The following is a 21,561-nucleotide window of genomic DNA, read 5'->3' on the forward strand; positions in this document are numbered from 1 at the left end:
CATGACAGATTTAAGAAAAAAACGTCAAGACAAACGTATATATTTCAGTCTAAGTGATTGTACAGTAACCAACATTGGATTTGATTACAGCCTTGATTTTATACTTTGAATGTTATGTAAGACGTAAAAGGATGACTCTAAAGATACCAAAATACACTATGCGTCAAAATATTCGTTCTTTATCTCTGAAATTCGTTGAGTAATCTTTCGAATCTTTGCTAGTTCATAAAAAGATGCTGACATTTGAGTTTTTCGTCGCGGTGAGAGCGCGCTGGGGTCGCAGGAGAGATTCCACTAGAGCAGATTTTCTGGCGTCGCGGCGCTCTCACGGCGCTCTGGACAATTTTCTATCGCAGCGAGAGCGCCGTGAGAGCGCCGTCAAGTGGAAAGGGGGCCTTAGCTAGCCGCTGGAGGTCGCATTATCTAACGTGTCTGTAGCTTTTGAGGCCCTCCCCTTCTAATTCCTGTAACTCTTAAAAACGCCTTTCATATGGCCACCAAATTTTCAGAGAATGGTTTAGATATAATGTGAAAAGAATATATGAAGTTTGACGCTAAATTAGTTTGACACATAAATATGGTGTAATTATGACGTCATAGAATTAGCGACTTTCGTCAAAAATACGTCAACTAACGGTTGCCATTACAATAAGAAAAACGGAAATTGTGGCTAACAATATTTTAGGAAAACTCACAAAATTTGTTGGTTCTAGCGTCAGCCGTTTTGACGTTATAGTTCATGAAAGTTGGCACAGAACTCGAAAGAAATATTAGAAATAGTTTACTTGTTTCAGCGGGGAGAATTTGTGCTGATTGTCAGAGTTTATACAGAATTACGAAAAAACAGCATTTTTACAGTAAAATGCTTATTTATTTTCCAAAAAAAAAGGGCTGTTTTTTCCAAGCAACTACAGCTTGTTGCTATGATAGTAAAGATGGTGATTACCTGTTATTGAAAAGAAATTTATTTCTATTACTTAGTATATGATGAATAATTTGCTGGGGTTATTTTCAACCCTGCCGAACCAGACACACACTTTAAATAATATCTTATACAGCAATTATCAAATATTCTATGATTTTTTTCAGAAGTTATAAGACTTATATGCAAATAAATGAATTTTTTATCCGATGAAAAATGTTGATATGACGGATATAAATGTATGCCTGGGGTAAAAAAATGACCACATGCGGACGGATTGGGTTCAACAGTCACCGAGGTGATGGTGACCTTGGCGACATCTTGGAGAAAGTGGGTATCAGTAACGTTACGGAAATATGTATTAAAGGGACTTCTTAAAAAGGGTTGGTAAGTTGTTGGAAAGGCAGTCTTACCTGGTAAGGGTGATTACACTGGAATGACGCCGCAGCATTGATAATGATGTTTCCGCATTGATGTACTTGAAGTGGATTTTCAATGCTGCAATGTAGAATCAAAGTACACAATAAAGATACACACGCTTTGTAAAGCTTTAGTTTAAGCACCACTCGTTGTTCCTAATGTATATCTACGTTATTATAAACATTATGTCTGTCTTTTTCTCCTTTCGGACTATGGTTGTCTCTGGGAAATCATATACTTTACTAGGGTTTGTTCTCCTCATCAAGCCATTTCTATGAAGTGACTAAAAGCTTTAATTCGTAGATCAAATCGATATGAATTGTCTTTTCGACCTTATTCTAATATAAGCCACAGATTTATACTTTTTTTCTGTTCCACGATGTGAACAAATGGGCTACAATTTAATTATGTATATTCTAAAAAGTATATATATATATATAAGTTTTGACGTTTATCCTTTTCTTCTAGAGGGCTTTAGGTTGATTGCAGTTTTTTGTTGTAATAAGTCATTTCACGGTTTCATGCATGCATGCTTAATTGTAAAAATAGATTTTGTGTAAGCTTTGGTCTTGAAGTAGACTACAATTCACCACGACTGCACATGCGCACTCTTGGCTAGGGAACTGCGTTATGCTAATTTTGCATACCCGTGAATCCCCTCGTGAATGCCAGCTGTGACATGGCATGGTTGGTCACCAGGCGGTTCATACTCCGGTACACCCCCGTCTGTGGTGGTGGTCAGGTTGCAGCCGGCAGTGTGTAAGGTCTCACATGGTACATGCACGCCGGGAACTGCATTGGGACAGTTTTCAAACAAGTTTATAGTGGCGTTATACACAAGGCGTCGTGGTGACATAAACATGGGTGTAGCTACAGAATTGAATCCCAATTCAGGCGATTTCTAACTCCAAAAATAACCTCTATGAAATGTATATGACTCTCAGATAAGAATGTAAAAAGATATATTAACAATGATAGATAAAATATATATAACTGCGCCACAAAGATTTAGAGCGAGTGGGTGTACAATTGAGATTCTGTCCGTTGAATGCATCGCAGTAAGAATTTACACGGGCTGTCTGATGTCATTGGGTTGACTTGTGAGTTCTTAGACCTAAGCCAAAAATACATATTTATAGCTGATAGCTTGCAATTGGGCCAAAGTCAGAGAACCATTTCCCGGTATACTGACCTAGTATACGGTAGACTTCATTTAAGAAAGCACCTCCTTCGCCGTCCGCCGCACAGCCCGTACCTGGTCCGTACATGTTGTAGGTGTTGTGGCCATCAGCTGACGCAGCGCACCAGCCGCCATTTTGTAAGGCGAACACGGAGAAGCCGCGAGAGAGCGCTGCCATGCAGCATTTTAACTTGGCGTCTTGACGCAAACCATAGCTGCCATCTAGGTATGTTTGGTCTATCCCCTCGAGTGTTGGAATGGCGCGGGAACCACCGTCCCGCCAGCAACCAAGACTGGTGACAGCAGCACAATAACTTACTGTGAACGAAAGGAGGAGAGAAGACATTCAGGTGGAAACGGGAAGATGCCGCAACATAAGCCCTGCCCGAACGTCGAACGCTACCGCCCTTTTCCAACTCGGCCTATAGCTGATCCGACCTCCTCGGACGAACACCCTGGTCAACGTGGACCAACGCTGTGTCTAGCCCTGACGATGCCCACGCGTCATGATGAGGCACTCTAGAGACCAGATCCATTTTTGTTCGGCCGGCGTTTTTTCTTGCCGAATTTTTAATTCTCTCCCTAACTTTCCAGTCCTCTTACCTGCCTGGCCGGTTGAACAAATTCCAGAAACCTTGAGTTAATCCACAGGACGGCCTGAATCAACAAAACCTTAACAAAACTACCACTAAGCCTGCCATCTTGTTCAAGTAGTTGTTGTTTACTTTCGCGGCTGACCCCGGCGCAAATCCCAGCCCAAGTTTGGAATACAAATAGCAGCTAACTCCTTTACTGCGGTTTCTTCCGTTCAGTCCTTGAAACTCTGAACTGGACCCAAGAAACCTAGTAGACGAATGAGCTGGGGGTCACGTCCAGGTTTTTTTTTCGTGGTTTGCTACCGTCAGTTCATGGAGGACAACAACAACAACAACAATGGTGGCTGAATGTGTTTTCCCTTGTTTTATATAATTTACGGCCCTCCTGTGTATGAACCTGGGGTTTCTGGAGTTTTTTGTTCGCTCGGACAGTAAGGTAAGGGGATGAAGAAGGTAGGGAGAGGATGAATCCCACCCGTCCAGCAGAAAAAAGACCGCGGACGTACAAAAATTGGATCCGGTCTATGGCTCACCCCACGACGCAAGTGTATTCATTATTTGCGTGCCATGGCTACGCCGCACCCTAACTTTAACCCTTGCCGAGTTGATCAGGCTATTCGGCCGAGTTGACTACTGGGCCGAGTTGATAAAGGGCCTATCATTCTTATCCCAATGGACCAATGTTTTTGTCCATTTTGTCCAAAAAATACCACTTTGTCATGGAATCTTCTAGATAGCGTGCCTTTTATTTATTCATCTATTTTTTGTAAAAAATATGTAGATTTTTGCACAAGTACAACAGATTTTAAGAAATTGATGCAATAAGCAGATGTGTTTATATCTTTGTATTTAAAAAAACATGAAAATTCCTTCGTAATTAGAAAAGATATCGAAACCCTACTATTGACACTATATTATTGCAGCATGATATCGTATCATGATGTACGATGTTAACTTCATTTTCTATTTCTATATTGCAGTTTGCAGTTGGCAGTACATAAGTCCCTTTACTTTTTGTTGCGACAAAAAAGGTTCCATGAAATGAAGTCTTTGAGAACTACATTGGGAGCTGCCCAATTCCCACCTACCCCTCAGCAAGTCTCCGCAAGGAGGCGGGGGGGGGGGGGGGAAGGGGCAGATGATCCACGCAAGCCTGACCTAGTCTCGTGTTCTCTCGCGAGATTTGAGACTAGGTCATTCCCCATGACCAAGATGTGCTGGTAGACATCGAAAATTTGGGTATGTACTGTACCTTTACAAAACAGTCATTGATTGAAAATTGTTGTAACCGTCTCCGAGAAGAGTCTAAAGACTTCTTCATTCCGATTTCATCATATTATCTCAAATGTGACTCTTTTTATTCCATTCAATCATTTTGGAAAGCGAATGAATGAAGTAAAAAGAGCCAGATGAAATACATTCATTCACGGATTATTGACTGTAATTAGAATTATATTCAATCATCCGTGAATGCATATCTTAGCTAATTATATACACTACGTCATTATATAAAAGTATGGTAACCTTGTTCTTTTATATTCTGTTCATTATTTCATCCTTGAAAGACATATTTGTTCATGAATGAATGATTCGATGTTTTACGGTGGCATTGCTAATAACTTCATAACAATAACTTAAATGTACGTTTTCGTTTCTTTCATTCTTGAAATGTTTTCATTCGTTCACAAATATATTTCTAATTACTTGGTATTGTCCTATTGTTTAATGTTGATGATACTGTTTTATTTCATAAGTTATACTGTGTTATTTTGATATTGAATGGTGATAACCTCGCTAGTTCACAACCTATTGATTCATCCTTGAATTATATTCAACAGTCCTTGAAGGCATATTTGAGCCTATGCTGTCACAGTAAACACTGAAGAAGATATCAAATACTTTCAAACGTTTCCAAGTATTGTCTTGTTGCTTATACATACTAACTGTTACCTTGCGGATCTTATTACCTGTATTTCTAATCTTGTAGTTTTTTGTGTGTGTAGGGCCTTTTTTTTGCCCTTCACAAATTTTAGTAAACAACTTCTCAAGGACTCGTTGTTTTTATTCAAGATAACATGGAAGGATACATGTACAATTGAAACAGATACGAAGTGATGGCGAGCTAAAAGTTGTGAAAACGTATTGAAACCACCACTTGTACAACGGAAAGGAAAATATTAAACAAGACCATTTGCAAATCCATACAGTATATAAATAAAATCAACAAATACGTGAAAACAAATTGGCGTAAGCTCACCCCCCCCCTCAGGCATAACAGAAAGCAGAAAGGCACATGTGTAACTAAAAGCGTATCCACGGTGTAAATTTGATTAGCTGACATAATTTCGCAATTACCTATAGTAAAACTTTCCACTTAAGATTAACACTCTTCAGCGCTGTCGGTTGACTAAATGTCTGAAAATCCCCGAGAGCTTGTCATCATGAGAGCCTGCCAGCATTATCATCACATCGTTTGAGAGCTTATCGAGTGTGTGATCGAGTCGCGCAGCGGGAGTGTCTTTGGCTCGAGACCGAAAGGTTGCGGGTTCGAATTTGGCTGCCATGCTACTGATCTTGTGCCCTTAGGAAAGGCACTTTACACGACTTTCCTCATTTTACTCAGGTGAAAAGAAATGAGTACCTAGCTTCGGCTAGGGCCATCCCTCGGATGGGACGTTAAATGGAGGTCCCGTGTCTGGGGAGAGCCATACCCCAGGAACGTTAAAGAACCCCAACACGTGCGATGGTACGGTGTGACATGGTGCAAATCGTTTCGTCTAGAATTCCACAAATCACCCGGACTCCAGGAAGAAAAGTGACAAATCAGACACTAATGGAAATCTGTATAACCAAATAAAACCAAACCAAACTCGTTTGTCAATATGCATGCACGGTGTGTCGCAGAATATCTCTAAAACATCAAGTGAAATTCTAAGTTTCTTAAGGACTACTAGATGCTCAAAGAAAAAAAATGAGCTTACCATAGCAATCCCAAGAACGTCCATCCGCTGTACACGAGCACAGTGTGCAGGTTCCGTTTGCCGCGACACTGTCCCGACAAGAGCACGGCGGGGCGGGGGTGTCTGCACCACCGCGACACAGGGACGAGTCTACTCGGGGGAGGGGTACTGCTGCCAGCGACAGGATTGCTGCAAGTGCATCAGATCAAATTGGTTTAAACATATACAACGTATGTTAACATAGATATGTTTACATAGAGGCCGGGTCAATATCTTAGATATTTGTTGCAAGATGACCGAGAACATACATAACACGCCTGACAATTCTATGGATTAAAAAGACTAGTGTATTCCTTACCTGTAACAAGCAACAGTCCGTCCATCTTCAGCTTTGTGTTCAGGAGCCTTCGTACGTTGTTTATGTACAGTGTTCAACCTTGTACACACCAATGGGTTCCACTCTGGCGAATTTATTGTGCGCTATGCCACACAAAGAGACAAAGAGACTTTTGTCATGTAGACCTCGGTTGTATAGCGTCAATGGTTCCATCCTTAGACCGAATGCAATATCACACCTAATATCTTTCGTTGACGTATACATTGTGCGACGTACTGTATAAAGGGGCTTTTGTACTGTAGACCTCCAACCAATCGAGCTGTCAAAATTAGTGGTTCCATCCTTTGACTAGATGTACTCGCCTGTCAGACAACAAACTTCACTATTATGGTATTCGGGGGGATAATCTCAAATGGGTTACATCATGGTTAATAGATAGGAATCAAAGTGTAATGGTAGACGGAGAATTATCCACCCCAACCAGAGTAAAATCGGGCGTACCTCAGGGCACAATTCTGGGTCCCCTTCTTTTCTTAATCTACATTAATGACATAGACCAAGATATCTCCACTAGTGCCGTGCGCCTCGTTTTTCTCACCTGGGCGGGATGCCCCTAAAAGCGGCTTTGCCCAGTACAGCATAGAAATAGAAATATTCATGCATGATTCAACAAAACATATATTTATCCTGCGTGTTCATTTTTCCATTTTCGCATTAATGCACAAAAGCGATTGTTGCATTGCTCATTGTTTCCAAAGTCATCATCATCTGGTGAATGCATCTTTACAGTATATGTAATCGCCCTTGAATGCTTTTTCTGAGTCTTTATTGGCCAACGTTAACATTGCACTCATTAAATCGCAATGTTGTAGATTCGCTCCTGTGAATTCTGTTAATTTAAATGTCATTGGAAGGGTTTTTGTCAATGAATGCGTAAGTCGACCTCCTCCTGTAGCATTGCTGAATGTTGATAATTTGATAATATTTCTAAAAGTAAACGTACTGTTCAATATTCTATCATTTTGGCCTTGATTTGTTTTCTTGCTTCATTGACTGCAAGCTAGTGCTGAACAAAAAAAGTTGTACTGCAAGATGTTTTCAATGTTATTATAACATCCAGATGTAGCATCCTGGCTCTTTCATAAATCACCCATCCATCCTTTACTTGTATCTATTCGTCCTTGAATGCAAATTTAGACCTGCTACTTTTAATTGCTAAATACTGGTATTAAAAAGTAAAATGGTAATAAGTTCACCTCTTTGTGTTCTATTTATTCATCTTTACACTCTAGTTGTCGTTAAATTCATATTTTCACCAAGTTATTTTTTTGCGCTGATTATTGTTTACAACGTCGAAAAGGTGGCAACCTGGCTCTTTTATTTCTAGTCGTTCTTTTACCCTTGAATAATGTATATGTGTCAATGACTACATCTTTCCAGCTCATACTGAAACATATGTTTAAAGGATAAATTCTCAAATATAAATTAAAGATGGCAACGTTACTACTCTTTTCATTAATTTCATTAATTAATCCCTGAATTGCTCCGATTCTTTCACATTTTCAGGTTACACTGATGTAGTGCTCATTGTTTTCAATGCCCTCATTATATCTTAAGGTTGGCCACATCACCCGTTTTATTTTGTTTCAACTATTCATATTTGTATTCTGGTCATTCGTCCTTGAATGCATAACTGCTCAATGTTTACAACGCCGTCATTGTATCTCAAGGTAGTAACCTCGCTATTCTATACTCTATTCATTTATTCATCCTTGAAATGTTTTATTTGTCCATGAAAACACAATTACAGCTAATACCATTGCATGACTAAATGTTGATAATTTCCTAACAATATGTCATATATGGAATACTTTCTTTTTTTATCTTTTTTCTTCCATCCTGTTTTCATTCTTCCTTTTGAGGTAACACTGGTGCATTGCCCATTATTTCCAATATCATCTCATAGTTATTTCATCCATTCCATCTTTAAACCTTATTTCAAATCGTCTTTGAATGCATATTTTAGCAGATACGGTTGGACTGCATAATCTTACATATGTCGTCATTATATCTTAAGGTAGTAGCCTCGCTCTTTTTGTATTCTATTCATTAATTTATCCTTGAAATGTTTATTCCTACAATCCTTCCTACAGTCGTCCTTGAATACATATTTTGAGCTAATGTTGTATTGCATAATGGTTTCAACGTAATCATGTTTCAGCGAGCGCAGCGCGATCGCCTTCTAGTAACAAGTGGTTCTTAACAGCAAGTTAATAGGCACACGTATTGCATACGCAAAAGACTCCATTTGCACATTTTTTTATAGGGCGCTCACTTCAATGTTTTTTTTCTCTCCTGTTTTCAATGACGTATTTGTTTGTGCGTCATACTACACAAAAGGTTCTTTTGCCCTTGGAACCTCCACCCATTTTACTGCTAACTTAAATGGTTCTCATCATTCGACTGAAAGAAGAACTGTATCAAGTAAATGTATCTGTGCAATTAAACAACAATGCGTCAAGCTTGGTGTAGTAAATTCGGGTGGTGTGCACACGTTTCTATAGGTATCTTCAAGGATATGTTTTTCGGTAGCGTTTGTTTGAATGTTATTGTTTCATTTTGCAGCATAAAACAAGAAAATATCATTTGACTACTATCAAATTAGGTAGGTAGTTATGTCTTGATTAAATTAAATCCAAAAGATTATTAGATTGTAGGCCTCGAGCTCTTGGTGGCTTTCCGATATATTACTTCAATATTTTTGGTTGTAATATATATCTAACTAAAAGGCGGTTACCTCGCTCCTTTTTCTATTAGTGTCAATAATTTATATTATCGCTGTTACATATTGTATTCGTTCATACATTCTTGATATCATCATCGTTCTTGAGATTGCTATGGTGAGCACATTCATACCAGTGTATAAGGTCGACGTTTACATCGCAATTATGATGAGTCAAAGGTTGTATACGAGGGGCATTCAATAAGTAATGTCCCTGACCCACATCCAGTTGTCTGATCTAGAAGAAATTTTGCATGTGTAATGAGTCATATCTCTATAGGTTATGTTGCAAAAAACAGCTCTGAACTAATTGTGGTTACTGATTTACTGGTGTTTGAACTGAGTCAGCTGTGAAATGTACCAGGTGTGAAATGGAGCAAGTTGAGTGTCGCGCAGTGATCCGGTTTTTGTATTTGAAAGGACGCACACCAAAGGGGACTTTTGATGAAATGAAAAAAAACTTATGGTGATGATGCCCCATCATATGACCTTGTAAAACGCTGGCATCCTGAATTCAAACATGGCCGGAAGTCTGCGGAAACAGCTCCCAGACCTGGTCGTCCCTCTTCTGCCATTGATGAGGCATCTGTTGGAGGACCAACCTGGGGTGTCCAGAGCTGCATCAAACGATGGGAGAAATACATAACTCTGGGTGGTTCCTATAAAGAGAAAGACTAATAACTGTGCCAAGTTTCATTAATCTCCTGCTATGGGAAATGGGTCAGGGACATTACTAATTGAATGCCCCTCGTACCTCTCCATTTTATGTTTTATTCTCCATTAGATACACTGTTCCATGACACAATGTTATCATAAAGATCTGCTTGTAAGTATATTCTTAATTGATTTTTTTTGCATCAAATCATCCTTATATCCATATTGAGATATCATACTGTTCTTACCTTCACTAAGTAGGTCTTGCTAAGTAGGTCTTGCTGACGACAATTATTTTTAGTACCTATGTACTATAACACGTGCACGTGCCAGTATTCATTTCACCCTACATAGTAGTGCATTATATGTGCTTAACGCGACCTCAATATGCTTTATACAAGTGACCTCTACATTCATATCTAATGTTATTCATCTTTTTTTGACATATGGATAAAACGTATGTTACAAGGACTAATCTCCATCACTAAGCTAAGGCTTGAATATTGATAAAACACACGCACATTGCATCTCAAGGTAGTAACCTCGCTGTTCTATACTCTATTAATTCATTCATCCTTGAAATGTTTTATTTGTCCATGAAGACATAATTACAGCTAACACTACTGCATGACTGAATGTTGATAATTTATTACAATATATCGTATATGGAATACTAAAGGTCCTCGCTCTTTTTGTATTCTATTCATTCATCTATCCTTGAAATATTTATTCCTACAATCCTTCCTACAGTCGTCCTTGAATACATATTTTGAGCTGATGTTGTACTGCATAATGGTTTCAACGTAATCATGTTTCAACGAGCGCAGCGCGATCGCCTTCTAGTAACAAGTGGTTCTTAACAGCAAGTTAATAGGCACAAGTATTGCATGCGCAAAAGACTCCATTTGCACATTTTTTTATAGGGCGCTCACTTCAATGTTTTTTTTCTCTCCTGTTTTCAATGACGTATTTGTTTGTGCGTCATACTACACAAAAGGTTCTTTTGCCCTTGGAACCTCCACCCATTTTACTGCTAACTTAAATGGTTCTCATCATTCGACTGAAAGAAGAACTGTATCAGGTAAATGTATCTGTGCAATTAAACAACAATGTGTCAAGCTTGGTGCAGTAAATTCGGGTGGTGTGCACACGATTTTATAGGTATCTTCAAGGCTATGTTTTCGGTAGCGTTTGTTTGAATATGTTTTGTTTGTTTCATTTTGCAGCATGAAATAAAAAAAAATATGTATGGCTTACCCTGAATTAAGGCACTAGATAGTCATGTCTTATCCATATGTTTAATCCAAAGATTATTAGATTGTAGCCCTCGAGCTCTTGGTGGCTTTCCGATATGTTACTTCAATATTTTTGGTTGTAATATATATCTAACTAAAAGGCGGTTACCTTGCTCCTTTTTCTATTTGTCAATAATTTATATTATCGCTGTTTCATATTGTATTTGTTCATACATTCTTGGAATCATCAGCCTGTGATCGTCATTGAGATTGCTATGGTGAGCACATTCATCTTTGAGCTCATACTGTATAAGGTCGACGTTTATAACGCAATTATGATGATTCAAAGGTTGTATACCTCTCCATTTTAGGTTTTATCCTCCATTAGATACACTTTTCCATGACACAATGTTATCATAAAAACATGTAAGTATATTCTTAATTGATCTTTTGTTCATTAAATCGTCCTTATATCCATATTGAGATATCATACTGTTCTTACCTTCACTAAATAGGTCTTGCGTTTGGTTGTGATTGTGTGTGTGTGTGTATGTATGCATGCGTGTGTGTAGAAGACTAGCACAACAAGAAAACGCCTTGATCGATTGTATTGATATTTTGTATGTGAGTAAGTCTGGATGAGACCTTGGAACGATTAGATTTTGGGCTCCCTGTTAGCAATGATAGTAACGGCTGCTAGGTGACGCTTTGTGCCATAAACAGATTTTTGCTTTTGCAGCAGATACATTTCACCCATTTACAAGGGTTGTTTATTGCTCGATAGTTTCCTAATTTCCAGTCGGTGCAACACCGTTCACCTATGCCTGAGACCCTCTTAGCCAATAAAGAACAGCAGAACGTTTCTGGCTACACTAAAACACTTGATTACGTATGGATATCTGTAACATTATACTAAATGCGGTCTATACAAACTTGATAGGTAAGCACATTACACAAAATGTGTGTTAAAATAGTACTACATAATCTTTCTGAATAGTTATGACTCGTTTTGTCTAATTTTGCACCCATGCAAATATCTAAATGAACATTTCTAGCACATTCACACAAGCTGTGATCATCAAATACAATGTACCGTAGTGCTATTACTTAATTATTTACTGTTATGATGTTGGGGTTAAAACACTTTCAGTAGAAAGCTCTTTGATCATCCTTGTTGTTCTGTTGGTTGCCTCAGGTCCTATTGAACAGAAAGGAAAAAAAATTGTCAGTAGATAAAAGAAATATAGTGAGCATTCCGTGATAGCAACATAAACATTATACACATTTCTAGGCGTCTTTGTGTAATTTAGACCAATCCATTTTTATGTGGGCGAAGCCCAACATTTAGTTTTTCCTCAGATATTTGCATATTCCAACCGGAAATCAGAAACAATGGAAGCTGTAAACATGCACTCCACGTTTCAAGCTTTTTGATTGGCTTACAGTCGTACTTTCTCGGTTTTACGTCAGAGGTGAACCTATCAACGCACAGAACACAATCGGCATCGACTTTGATAATATAATTAATAGCCAATCAGAACTCAGAAAAAATGGAAGCTGTCAACATATACTCCGCGTTTCCAGCTTTTTGATTGGGACAAAGTCGCGGACTGGTCTCGGGTGTACGCATAACTGGACCAATCAACGCACAGGACACAAAATGGCATTCGGCATGCAGTTTGACAATACTATAGCAGCTGAGACAACCAAACAGGGAAAGCAAAGCGCTCAAGGAAGAAGTTGCCGCCATGGAATGAACGAGATTGATAGATTTCCACACAAAAACGTTATCTTCAGAAAATTGGACCTTGGAATCTTGAAAATTCAACGGTGAACGGACGCTTGTAACATGTTGTAGCACTGGCTCAGTGGTATTATTCACGCGTGGTAACCCAACGCTCCGGGATCGAATCCGTGGACAGATAATCTTTTTTAATTTTTTTGTCTTTTTGCTGCATTTTCGCGAAAATGTTGCCTTTCTTGTTGCTTCTTTTCTTGCGATTTTTGCTTTCTTTTCCCTTCGCCCACATCCTGCATTTTTTTTCAAAAATGTTGCCTTTCTAGTTAACTATATTTTAATTCATCTTTAAAATCTAATAAACTGCAAACCGAGCACATGTCTTGAAAATGTAAGCTCATACACAAGACCTTAAAGATGAAACAAAATACAATCATATATTCTACTGAAATGACATATAGATAACGCCGTGATCAAAATGGACTGAGAGCCATCCAAAATTTGGAGGCACGTGTGTTTACCTTTCAAATGTACTGTGCACTGCTATTTCTACTGTTACCGGATAGTGTAACAATATACATATTCTAATTCTTTATTTGTTTTATCCATGGCACTTGTAGCAGAGAATTGGAATATCAATTTTATTGTTGTTTCTCTTTTGATCATCATAGCATCAAAAGGTCAGCATTATTAATTGACCATTGTTTTGTGCTGAAACAAGAAGCATAGCATTTTTGCATTTCCATCGATCTGGAATTACCAGAGAGCAAAGAAGGAAGGTATGTGAATAAAGCGACATTTCTAACCTGTTGAAGTACAGCTCCAGTCCGATAGAGGGCACTGGTATATTGCAGTATGGGTCATACAAGGCGTCCACCCCGTACTGGCCACGTGGTCTGGAAAACAAGTAAACAACAATCTATATAGAGACTTCCACGAAGGTATATTTTTCTGACGAAAATTATCTTTAGTACCTATGTACTGCAATACGTGCCAGTATTCATTTCACAGACGCATCTGTAACCTGCGCTTCGCAGATGACATCGACCTTCTCGCTGGTAACAACACTGAACTCCAAGACCTTACAGACAAGTTAACACAGAGTACTGGGTCGTTTGGCATGGAGGTCAGCACCGAGAAAAGCAAGGTGATGGTGAACAGCAGGGACGAAACACATGCGGTCATCTTCATGAATGGGGAACAACTGGAAGAGGTGGACACATTTACATATTTGGGAGGGACTATTACAAAGGATGGTACCAGTCGGACAGAAGTACAGAAGAGGATTGCCATGGCAACATCTGCAATGGCTCGTCTGTCCAGGATCTGGAAATCCAACAACATCAGCTTTACTGTCAAGTACAAGCTCTACAAGACCCTAGTGGTGTCCATACTGTTGTACGGGTGTGAGACCTGGACGCTTCTGGCATCCACAGAGAGAAAAATCCAAGCCTTTGAGATGAAGTGCATGCGGAAGCTACTTCACATCTCGTACTATGAACACATCACAAACGAGTATGTGCGGGAACAGGTACGCGGTCTTGTTGGCCCTCAAGAACCAATCTTAGGGACAGTTAAAAGACGCAAACTGCAATGGTTTGGGCATGTTACCAGACACAACAACCTGGCCAAGACAATCCTGCAGGGAACAGTAGAGGGAGGGCGTCGTCGCGGACGTCAACGCAAAGCTTGGCAGGACAACATCACTGACTGGACGGGCCTCAGCCTACAGGAGAGACTAACCCTGGCTAGGGAAAGAAGAACCTGGAGGCAAATCTCGATCTTCATGTCTACCTTGTCCCCCCAACGACCTGGAGGTCAAGGGACTAGGTAGGTAGGTAGGTATTCATTTTACCCTAGTAGTGCATTATATGTGCTTAACGCGACCTCAATATACTTCATACAAGTGACCTCTACATTCATATCTAATGTTATTAATCTTTTTTCGACATATGGATAAAAAGTATGTCACAATGACTAATCTCCATCACTAAGCTAAGGCTTGAATATTGATAAAACACACGCACATACATAAACGCACATGTATGCACACACACACACACAAGTTACATACAAACGCACACACAGAGAGACACATCCTATTCACACACACACACACACACACGCACACATGCACACAATGAGCACACAGACGTACTAACACGCGATACATACAACACACACATATGTACACACCCAGGAATATGGAAATATTCAACATAATACACGTAAATGGTTTTACATGCTTAGGCGTATCTTACCCATATGCAGTGTAATAGCCTCCTCCACACATTCCATGGCCAATGTTCAACGTTGAGTCGCAGTCACAGTTGTCATCGTCCAAGAGCAGCGACTTGACTCCGTTCTCTGTACGGTACATGAAGCTGTCCTGATCTTGTAAGGGACCAGTACCGGCGAGAACCTACAAAAAAATAGGATAGAAGTAATTTTAAAAAGTTAATTTTCCCAGTGATTTTTTTCAGACAGGGTTGTTAGAAAAAAACAAAACGACACAGGCTCAATACTGTTCTGACTCATCAGAGAGAAAAAAAATATTCTGATTGATGAAGTGTGGGTGTCATCTGAAAATGTGAGCAGTTTGGCTCTTTCTCTGCTCAGACAAGGAAATGAGAGGTTGGATGTTGACATAGCAACATTCCTCTGACAACAACCATTGGACGTGGCAAGCAAAAGAAGTTAATGCCATCACCTTCATTCAACATTCCCTTGAAAGGTCGTAACGTGTTTCTTTTTTTTACTTTTTACTTTTCTTTTAGTTTTTCTTTTTTCTTCTTTCTAATCTGAACCTAGTTTGGATGGCTGTATAAAACTGAAATGCGTTGTAACATGCAAAAAACAGCAACCTACAGATGGCATCCAGGCCATGTTGTTGAAAATCTGTCCGCTAGGGGTCTCCTGATGACCGTAGAACGCCAGCCATGCAGCGTGAGCGGTTGGGTTGGTGGAGTTGAACCCCCACTTGTAGACGTTCCCGTGGCTGTCCTTGGCCAATAGCTCGGTCCTGTCCTCCTGTAGCCAGCTCGGCAACCTCCCCATACAGTAGTCACTGCCGGGGTCACATGCTCCGTAGCTGGAAAGAGTCAAATGTCAATCATTCCAAATTTGAATTACCAATGATGGGGGCTTTGAACTCACGTGACTGCGATATGAACATTGTCCGCCATGCTGGAAGGTTGAACCGGTAAGTCGCCATGCAAAACATAGCTCCATGTCTCTGTAGACCATTCAGCCGGCCTGAACTTAGTGCGAAAGGGAATCGTAGGAAAGAATTCCCTTAGAAAACAAACCTATAGTATGGGAGTCTCTTGCTTCGCAAGGCATAATAAGCATCAACGAATTGTTAGATGAAGAAGGCAGGCTCTTAACATATAAAACGCTATGTGACAAAATTGGTGAAGTTATAAACAAGTTAAGATACAACCAATTAATCTCTGCTGTGCCGGATGCCTGGAAAAAAAATTATTCGTGATAAACAGCCAATTATCGGACCTATTCTACCACATATAGCCAATTACCTATGTTTAAATGCAAAAACAAGTAACAGAAATATTTATATAGCATTACTGAGAATGTATAGTGTAGCCGACATCTCTCTTAATATCATGACCTACTGGGAAGACCTGTTTAACACTCCCATCCCCTTGACACTGATATTCAAATTGATATACAACACAACGTAATGTACTCGAATGAGATTCTTTCAATATAGACTAACTTATAAATTTTTGCCAACAAATCGAATGCTGCACATATGGAAATTAATAGATAGCCCCTTTTGCTCATATTGAGAAGTAGAACTAGAAACAACCACACATGCTCTCTGGGACTGTCCCAAAGTATACGAATTATGGAAAGAAATAAAAGAATGGTTCGAACAACAAACAAGTGAAATTCTACCTTTAGATATTTTCAGTGTAATTTTCGGTGATATCAATAGTTCAATACTTAAGAATGTAACTATATTACTAGTTGCAAATGTTTTATCTTCAATCTAAGAGGCAAACGATTATTCTTAGGTCACTACATCTCATACCTTAAGTCACACTATAAAACAGAACTAATTATAGCCACAAGAAACAACAAATTAGAGACGCATTACAATAAATTGGGTCCGATAATGCACAAATTGAACTAAAAACCATCATCATCTTGCCATCATCTTGCCTTTTTGTGTACCGTCATTGTTGATGTTGCTTTAATTTATTTAAGTTCCTCCTTTATTCCTTTATTCCGATACCCTTTAGCCCTATTTAGGGCTAGTCTACCAGGGTTCATATGAAACAATGAAACATACATAAACAAACGCAAATATATACACAAACATACATGTATATATACAAACAGATAATAATGGATACACAATCATTAAAAAAAATTATTGGCTTGAGAAGACTTGATACATTGCCTTTTTAAAGCGTGAGATGTTGGGCAGGGATTTGGTGTAAGGTGGTAGGTCATTCCAAAGACTGATGGCACGGTAGAGAAAGGTTCGCTTTTTTTAGTTTGTTTTTGGCTTAGGGAGTTTAAAACTGAAGGAGTTGGATAATCTAGTTGAATGTGTGTGGGTAGAATGGACAGGGACGATGGAGCTGTAAATGTCATGGGGCTCCTTACTGACAAGTATTCTGAAAAACATAGTCAATGTGCTGATGGCGAATCTTTCTCGTACCATGGGCCAACCCAAGTCTGAATGCATTTGCTTAACATGTGTTTCTAGTGGACATTTAAGCAACACTCTACATGCTCTGTTCTGCACTACCTGGAGCTTTCGAGTATTTGACTCGGACATGTTTGCTAGAACTGGTAGACAGTACTGTGCTACTGATAATACAAGTTTCTTTTTGACGTATGGTATGAATTTATTGTCTGTTACTATTGTTTAATTATTTTACGTATACGTATAAATACATCTTGTATTCAACTTTCATCCATACATACTGTATAGCTCCACTTATATATTTTTTATTTGTAACAATTCCTAACGTCCTTGTCCGAATTATTCATTTATTATTGTTTACATCCATCTATTCATCCTGTCTTTACATTATTTTGCTACATACTTCAGTCTGTATATTTCGTATATTAGCAATTTGTACCTACATTGTCTTTTATTTTCCCGTTGGATCCGTGCTTTATGTTTTTGTCCATGTCCTTATGTTTTGTTCATGTGAACTGTATATTGTACAGTAAAATGCAATAAAAAAAGTTTTTGTAAATATAACCCGTAGAGCGTATCATGTTGATGGATGACTTTGCAAAGTGCATGTATGATAAAGTGCAAAAAAAAAAAGAAGAATTCCCTCAAAAAAGGTTTCACAAAGCAGCTTTTCAAGACAGACGTTGACTAGACACTTCTTCAAGTGGACTCTTCATGACTGTGAGTGCTACATATGATAAGCATTAATTAAAGTGGTCTTACATACCATTCCTGGAGTACATCTGTGATTGATGATGACCAGCTTGAATTAGCCTTCCACCACCAGAACCTCTCCCACACTGATCCGTAGTCATTTATAGTCTTGTAGCCTTAAAGGGACCATATCAGTTTAGGTCAAAAGCATTTTTGGATATACATAATAGGCTATGAGTCAATGTACAGAAGACGTCTGTAGTAAATATCTTTGAGGGATTTTATGACATACTGTAACGAGTTTTCCTATGAAATTGTACACGTGGTATCTAACAGACTAGCGATTACTTATGGAGTGACAGGATATGACGACTTTAAATGGCTAATGACTATGAAGTTGCTAAAAGAACTGTACCTTCCGTGTTGGTATTGTTACAGCTGCAGTTCCCGGGTGGACCGGCAGGGCCGGGAGTACCAGGAACACCATCCCGGCCGTCACGACCATCTGCCCCGTTCTGTCCTGGAGGTCCAGGCGGTCCAACGGGTCCATCCCTACCGTCTCGGCCTGGCATCCCGTCACGGCCATCTCTTCCGGGAGGCCCCTGAACACAGCCTAATCAAAGTGGTACACGTGTACGTATAAATTTTAGCGTTCATATATGGTAATCACTCAAACTAGACTTATATAGATAACCTAGTAATATTACTTGTATCATGCATATACTGGTATCAGAGATCGTACGACTGCTAGTCAAGCTGTAAACACCGTTCGCCTCTGTAGTCAAAGTGACCTGTATCTTTGGGGGTATTTAGTTGCGTACCTCCAAACGGAAGGGTCACAGAGTTGGCCCCTCTCCTCGCCCTATGCCCGTGGTTGGTAGTATCAGCTGAGGGAGGCGGCTGGTTTTTGTTATTCATCTCAGCGCCATTTTCATTTTGCGACATGTCCTCGGGGCCAAACACAGCGTCAGTTGACTGAAAAATGCATGCAAAAGTTAATACAATTCTATGAACCCCAATAACGGAGATTTTAAACTAATCTTTGCCTCTTGGCATCTAATTTTTGTATATTTCTTCCTATTTCTAAACTGCCTTCTCAAATGTAAGTGTTGAGTAAGCAAATGTAAACAGGACTTCTGTCTCTAAGAGGTTGAAAATAACATACTAATGAAGGAAAAAATATGAAACCACGGCATATGAAAATAAAGACATCGGTCTCCCAATGAAACAAATATGGTAACAACCGGTACGACGTTCCTTGATATGTATTGGACGATGAACACTTTAAGTTCTCTCAAGCCCAATACGCATTGTCTAACTTTCCCACTTCATTAACTTTTGATACGTGACTTCGCATATTAAAAAAAAAGCCTGTCCGAAAACTCACGTGCGGCCAGTCAAAAAGCAAGGCAATTAGTCAAAGCCGGGGAGAGAACTTCAGACTAAACACGATACTTCTTACGACAAGATTACCTCGATTCACAGAAAATTTCACGTTGAAAACGCTGTTACAAGACATTAACATTTGCTTTTTTACAGATAAGGACAATGTGGCATTGCACTAAAATTTTGTAACTTATATTTAACAGCGCCACATAACCGGTACATACAGAAGGTAAAGGTATTCTTTTACCTCCCGGCCGACGTCAGGTACCCATTTTCACACCTGGGTGAAGTGAGGAAAGCCGTGTTAAGTGCCTTTCCCAAGGGCACAACGTCGGCGGTACGGCGGGAATCGAACTTCTGACCTATAGATTCCGAGCCGATCGCTCTACCGGTTACGCCACGCCCGACACTAACGTTAGTTACATAGGTAGATATATGTTATTACATGTAACGTACATACCCCAATATTCGCCATTCGGCTGTTGATCACAGACGACATGTCTCTAGTAAGGGTCTCAAGTGAGGTGACACGATCCTGAAGCTCTTTGATGTACCAGTTCTGCACCAGGACTGCCACAAGAGCCGCCACGCTGAAGATCACAGCGGCGGTGCAGGCGGCCTGAACTCCCGCCGAGCGGAAACGAGACCGTCGGTCGGCATGTACGGGCCTACCGAAGGCCAGGTCACCGTTCATGAGCTTGTCGGTGCTCATATTTCTTACAGTTTGTAATAACGTGATCTGTAGTAACTTAAAGGTATGTTGTCTGGAGGAAATGCCCAAACAACAGATACTACAGTCTGATCGAATGTAAGCCCAGTGATGACTGGGGATCTATTAGAGAGAACTTATTATATACTATTATTAGACAGAAACGCCCTAAACTTTGTCTACTATAAAAAAAGCTGCCCCCTATTGGTTGTCAACAAGTGCCGTTCCCTTTTACCTTTTGACCTATGAAGTCAAACACCTGTTTTGAGGGGTGGCGTCATCGGTAATTTTAAACACCTGTCCAACGAGTTGACTGGTGACGTGTCCTATGATGACGTTGTGTTGTATTTTAAGCATCTGACTTCAAACAAAAGGGACATGTCAGAGATATTTGTATCTATATACTAAATATACAAAGAATGTTACACTGTCTTTCATTTCGACATGAAATCGTAACATAAAGATATCATACAGGGTAAATCAATTTGCATTTTACAGCGGAAGCCAGTTAATTGCACGTCGGATAAACGCACACTTCGGTCAATTGCACGGAATCCCAAAATACCGTGGCGGTGCAGTCCAACTGGGTAACTTCGCATTATCGCACACGCCGGATAATTGCACGGGATTCGCTGGTAAATTGGGTGTGCAATTAAGCGGCTTCCACTGTATCAGGCAACAGTGCTTATGTAGTCTACCGTAAGGAATGTATTTCAACATCGTTTTGTAGGTGATCTCACAGCACATTTGTTTTGCTGAAGATGTAAGGTTGTGTTATATACTTTTATGAATATCATTCGGAAAGAAGTTTTCGAAATAGATAGGATGACATGAGTTTTCCTCTCTTTGTACCGTTTATTTAAGCCGAGGATTTTAGTGCAAAGAACACCCGCTTAAATTCTGACACTTTTAAATTTTGCCGCACATAATGTTTATTATATGTCCACACGTAATGGTTCAGTTGAATATAATATTTCGTGACTTTTGTGACAGTACAGCATGAAACCTGCGAAAATGTCTGTCTGGTGCTGTGTTTCCCTTAGGTTACAAATTATTCAATCCCTTTTGACTATAATTGATGTAGTTACGGGTTACATTTCTCTACACCTTGAACGGTATCAACCATCTTTGCAGTGCCGATCTTGAAAGTGCCTATCATACTCAGGATGTTATGGTTATGGTTGATCTCTTCTTCAGTGTGTTCAAGATTCCACAAGCGCTCTGCCTTGGTGATATCATGGGGCAGGCCTACAATTCTGTGTTACCGTCGT

General features: G+C 39.6%; 2 protein-coding genes across 2 annotated transcripts in view; both read right to left on the bottom strand.

Moving 5' to 3' along the window:
* The window catches only part of LOC118424882, an 11,047-nt gene extending 3,969 nt beyond the window's left edge, over positions 1-7,078 (bottom strand). Inside the window, exons 1-5 of the mRNA XM_035833689.1 lie at positions 7,014-7,078; positions 6,100-6,267; positions 2,598-2,815; positions 1,990-2,134; positions 1,336-1,420 (exon numbers count right to left, since the gene is read on the bottom strand). Coding sequence (XP_035689582.1) covers positions 1,336-1,420; positions 1,990-2,134; positions 2,598-2,815; positions 6,100-6,267; positions 7,014-7,078 — 681 coding nt within the window. The remainder of the gene's footprint in view (positions 1-1,335; positions 1,421-1,989; positions 2,135-2,597; positions 2,816-6,099; positions 6,268-7,013) is intronic.
* Positions 7,079-11,691: 4,613 nt separating this feature from the next.
* On the bottom strand, positions 11,692-20,497 carry LOC118424841. Its single transcript, XM_035833641.1, has 8 exons — positions 20,042-20,497; positions 19,017-19,170; positions 18,611-18,808; positions 18,269-18,371; positions 15,693-15,915; positions 15,086-15,246; positions 13,631-13,720; positions 11,692-12,284 (listed from the first exon to the last, which is right to left on the bottom strand). Exons 1-8 carry the CDS (start codon positions 20,291-20,293, stop codon positions 12,278-12,280), a joined length of 1,188 nt encoding a protein of 395 aa, XP_035689534.1. The 5' UTR covers positions 20,294-20,497; the 3' UTR covers positions 11,692-12,277.
* Between the last annotated feature and the right edge of the window lie 1,064 nt (positions 20,498-21,561).

The sequence above is a fragment of the Branchiostoma floridae genome, chromosome 10, assembly GCF_000003815.2.
Source record: "Branchiostoma floridae strain S238N-H82 chromosome 10, Bfl_VNyyK, whole genome shotgun sequence".
NCBI lineage: Eukaryota > Metazoa > Chordata > Leptocardii > Amphioxiformes > Branchiostomatidae > Branchiostoma > Branchiostoma floridae.

What these genes read in the sequence shown, in the direction of transcription:
- LOC118424841 (XM_035833641.1), bottom strand. Translation starts at nt 20,293, where the DNA reads ATGAGCACCGACAAGCTCATGAACGGTGACCTGGCCTTCGGTAGGCCC. An exon ending in TGTGACCCTTCCGTTTGGAG is followed by an intron (nt 18,809 to 19,016) that starts GTACGCAACTAA and finishes CACTTTGATTAG; the next exon opens with GCTGTGTTCAGGGGCCTCCC. An exon ending in ACAGATGTACTCCAGGAATG is followed by an intron (nt 15,916 to 18,268) that starts GTATGTAAGACC and finishes GACTCTTTCCAG; the next exon opens with CTACGGAGCATGTGACCCCG.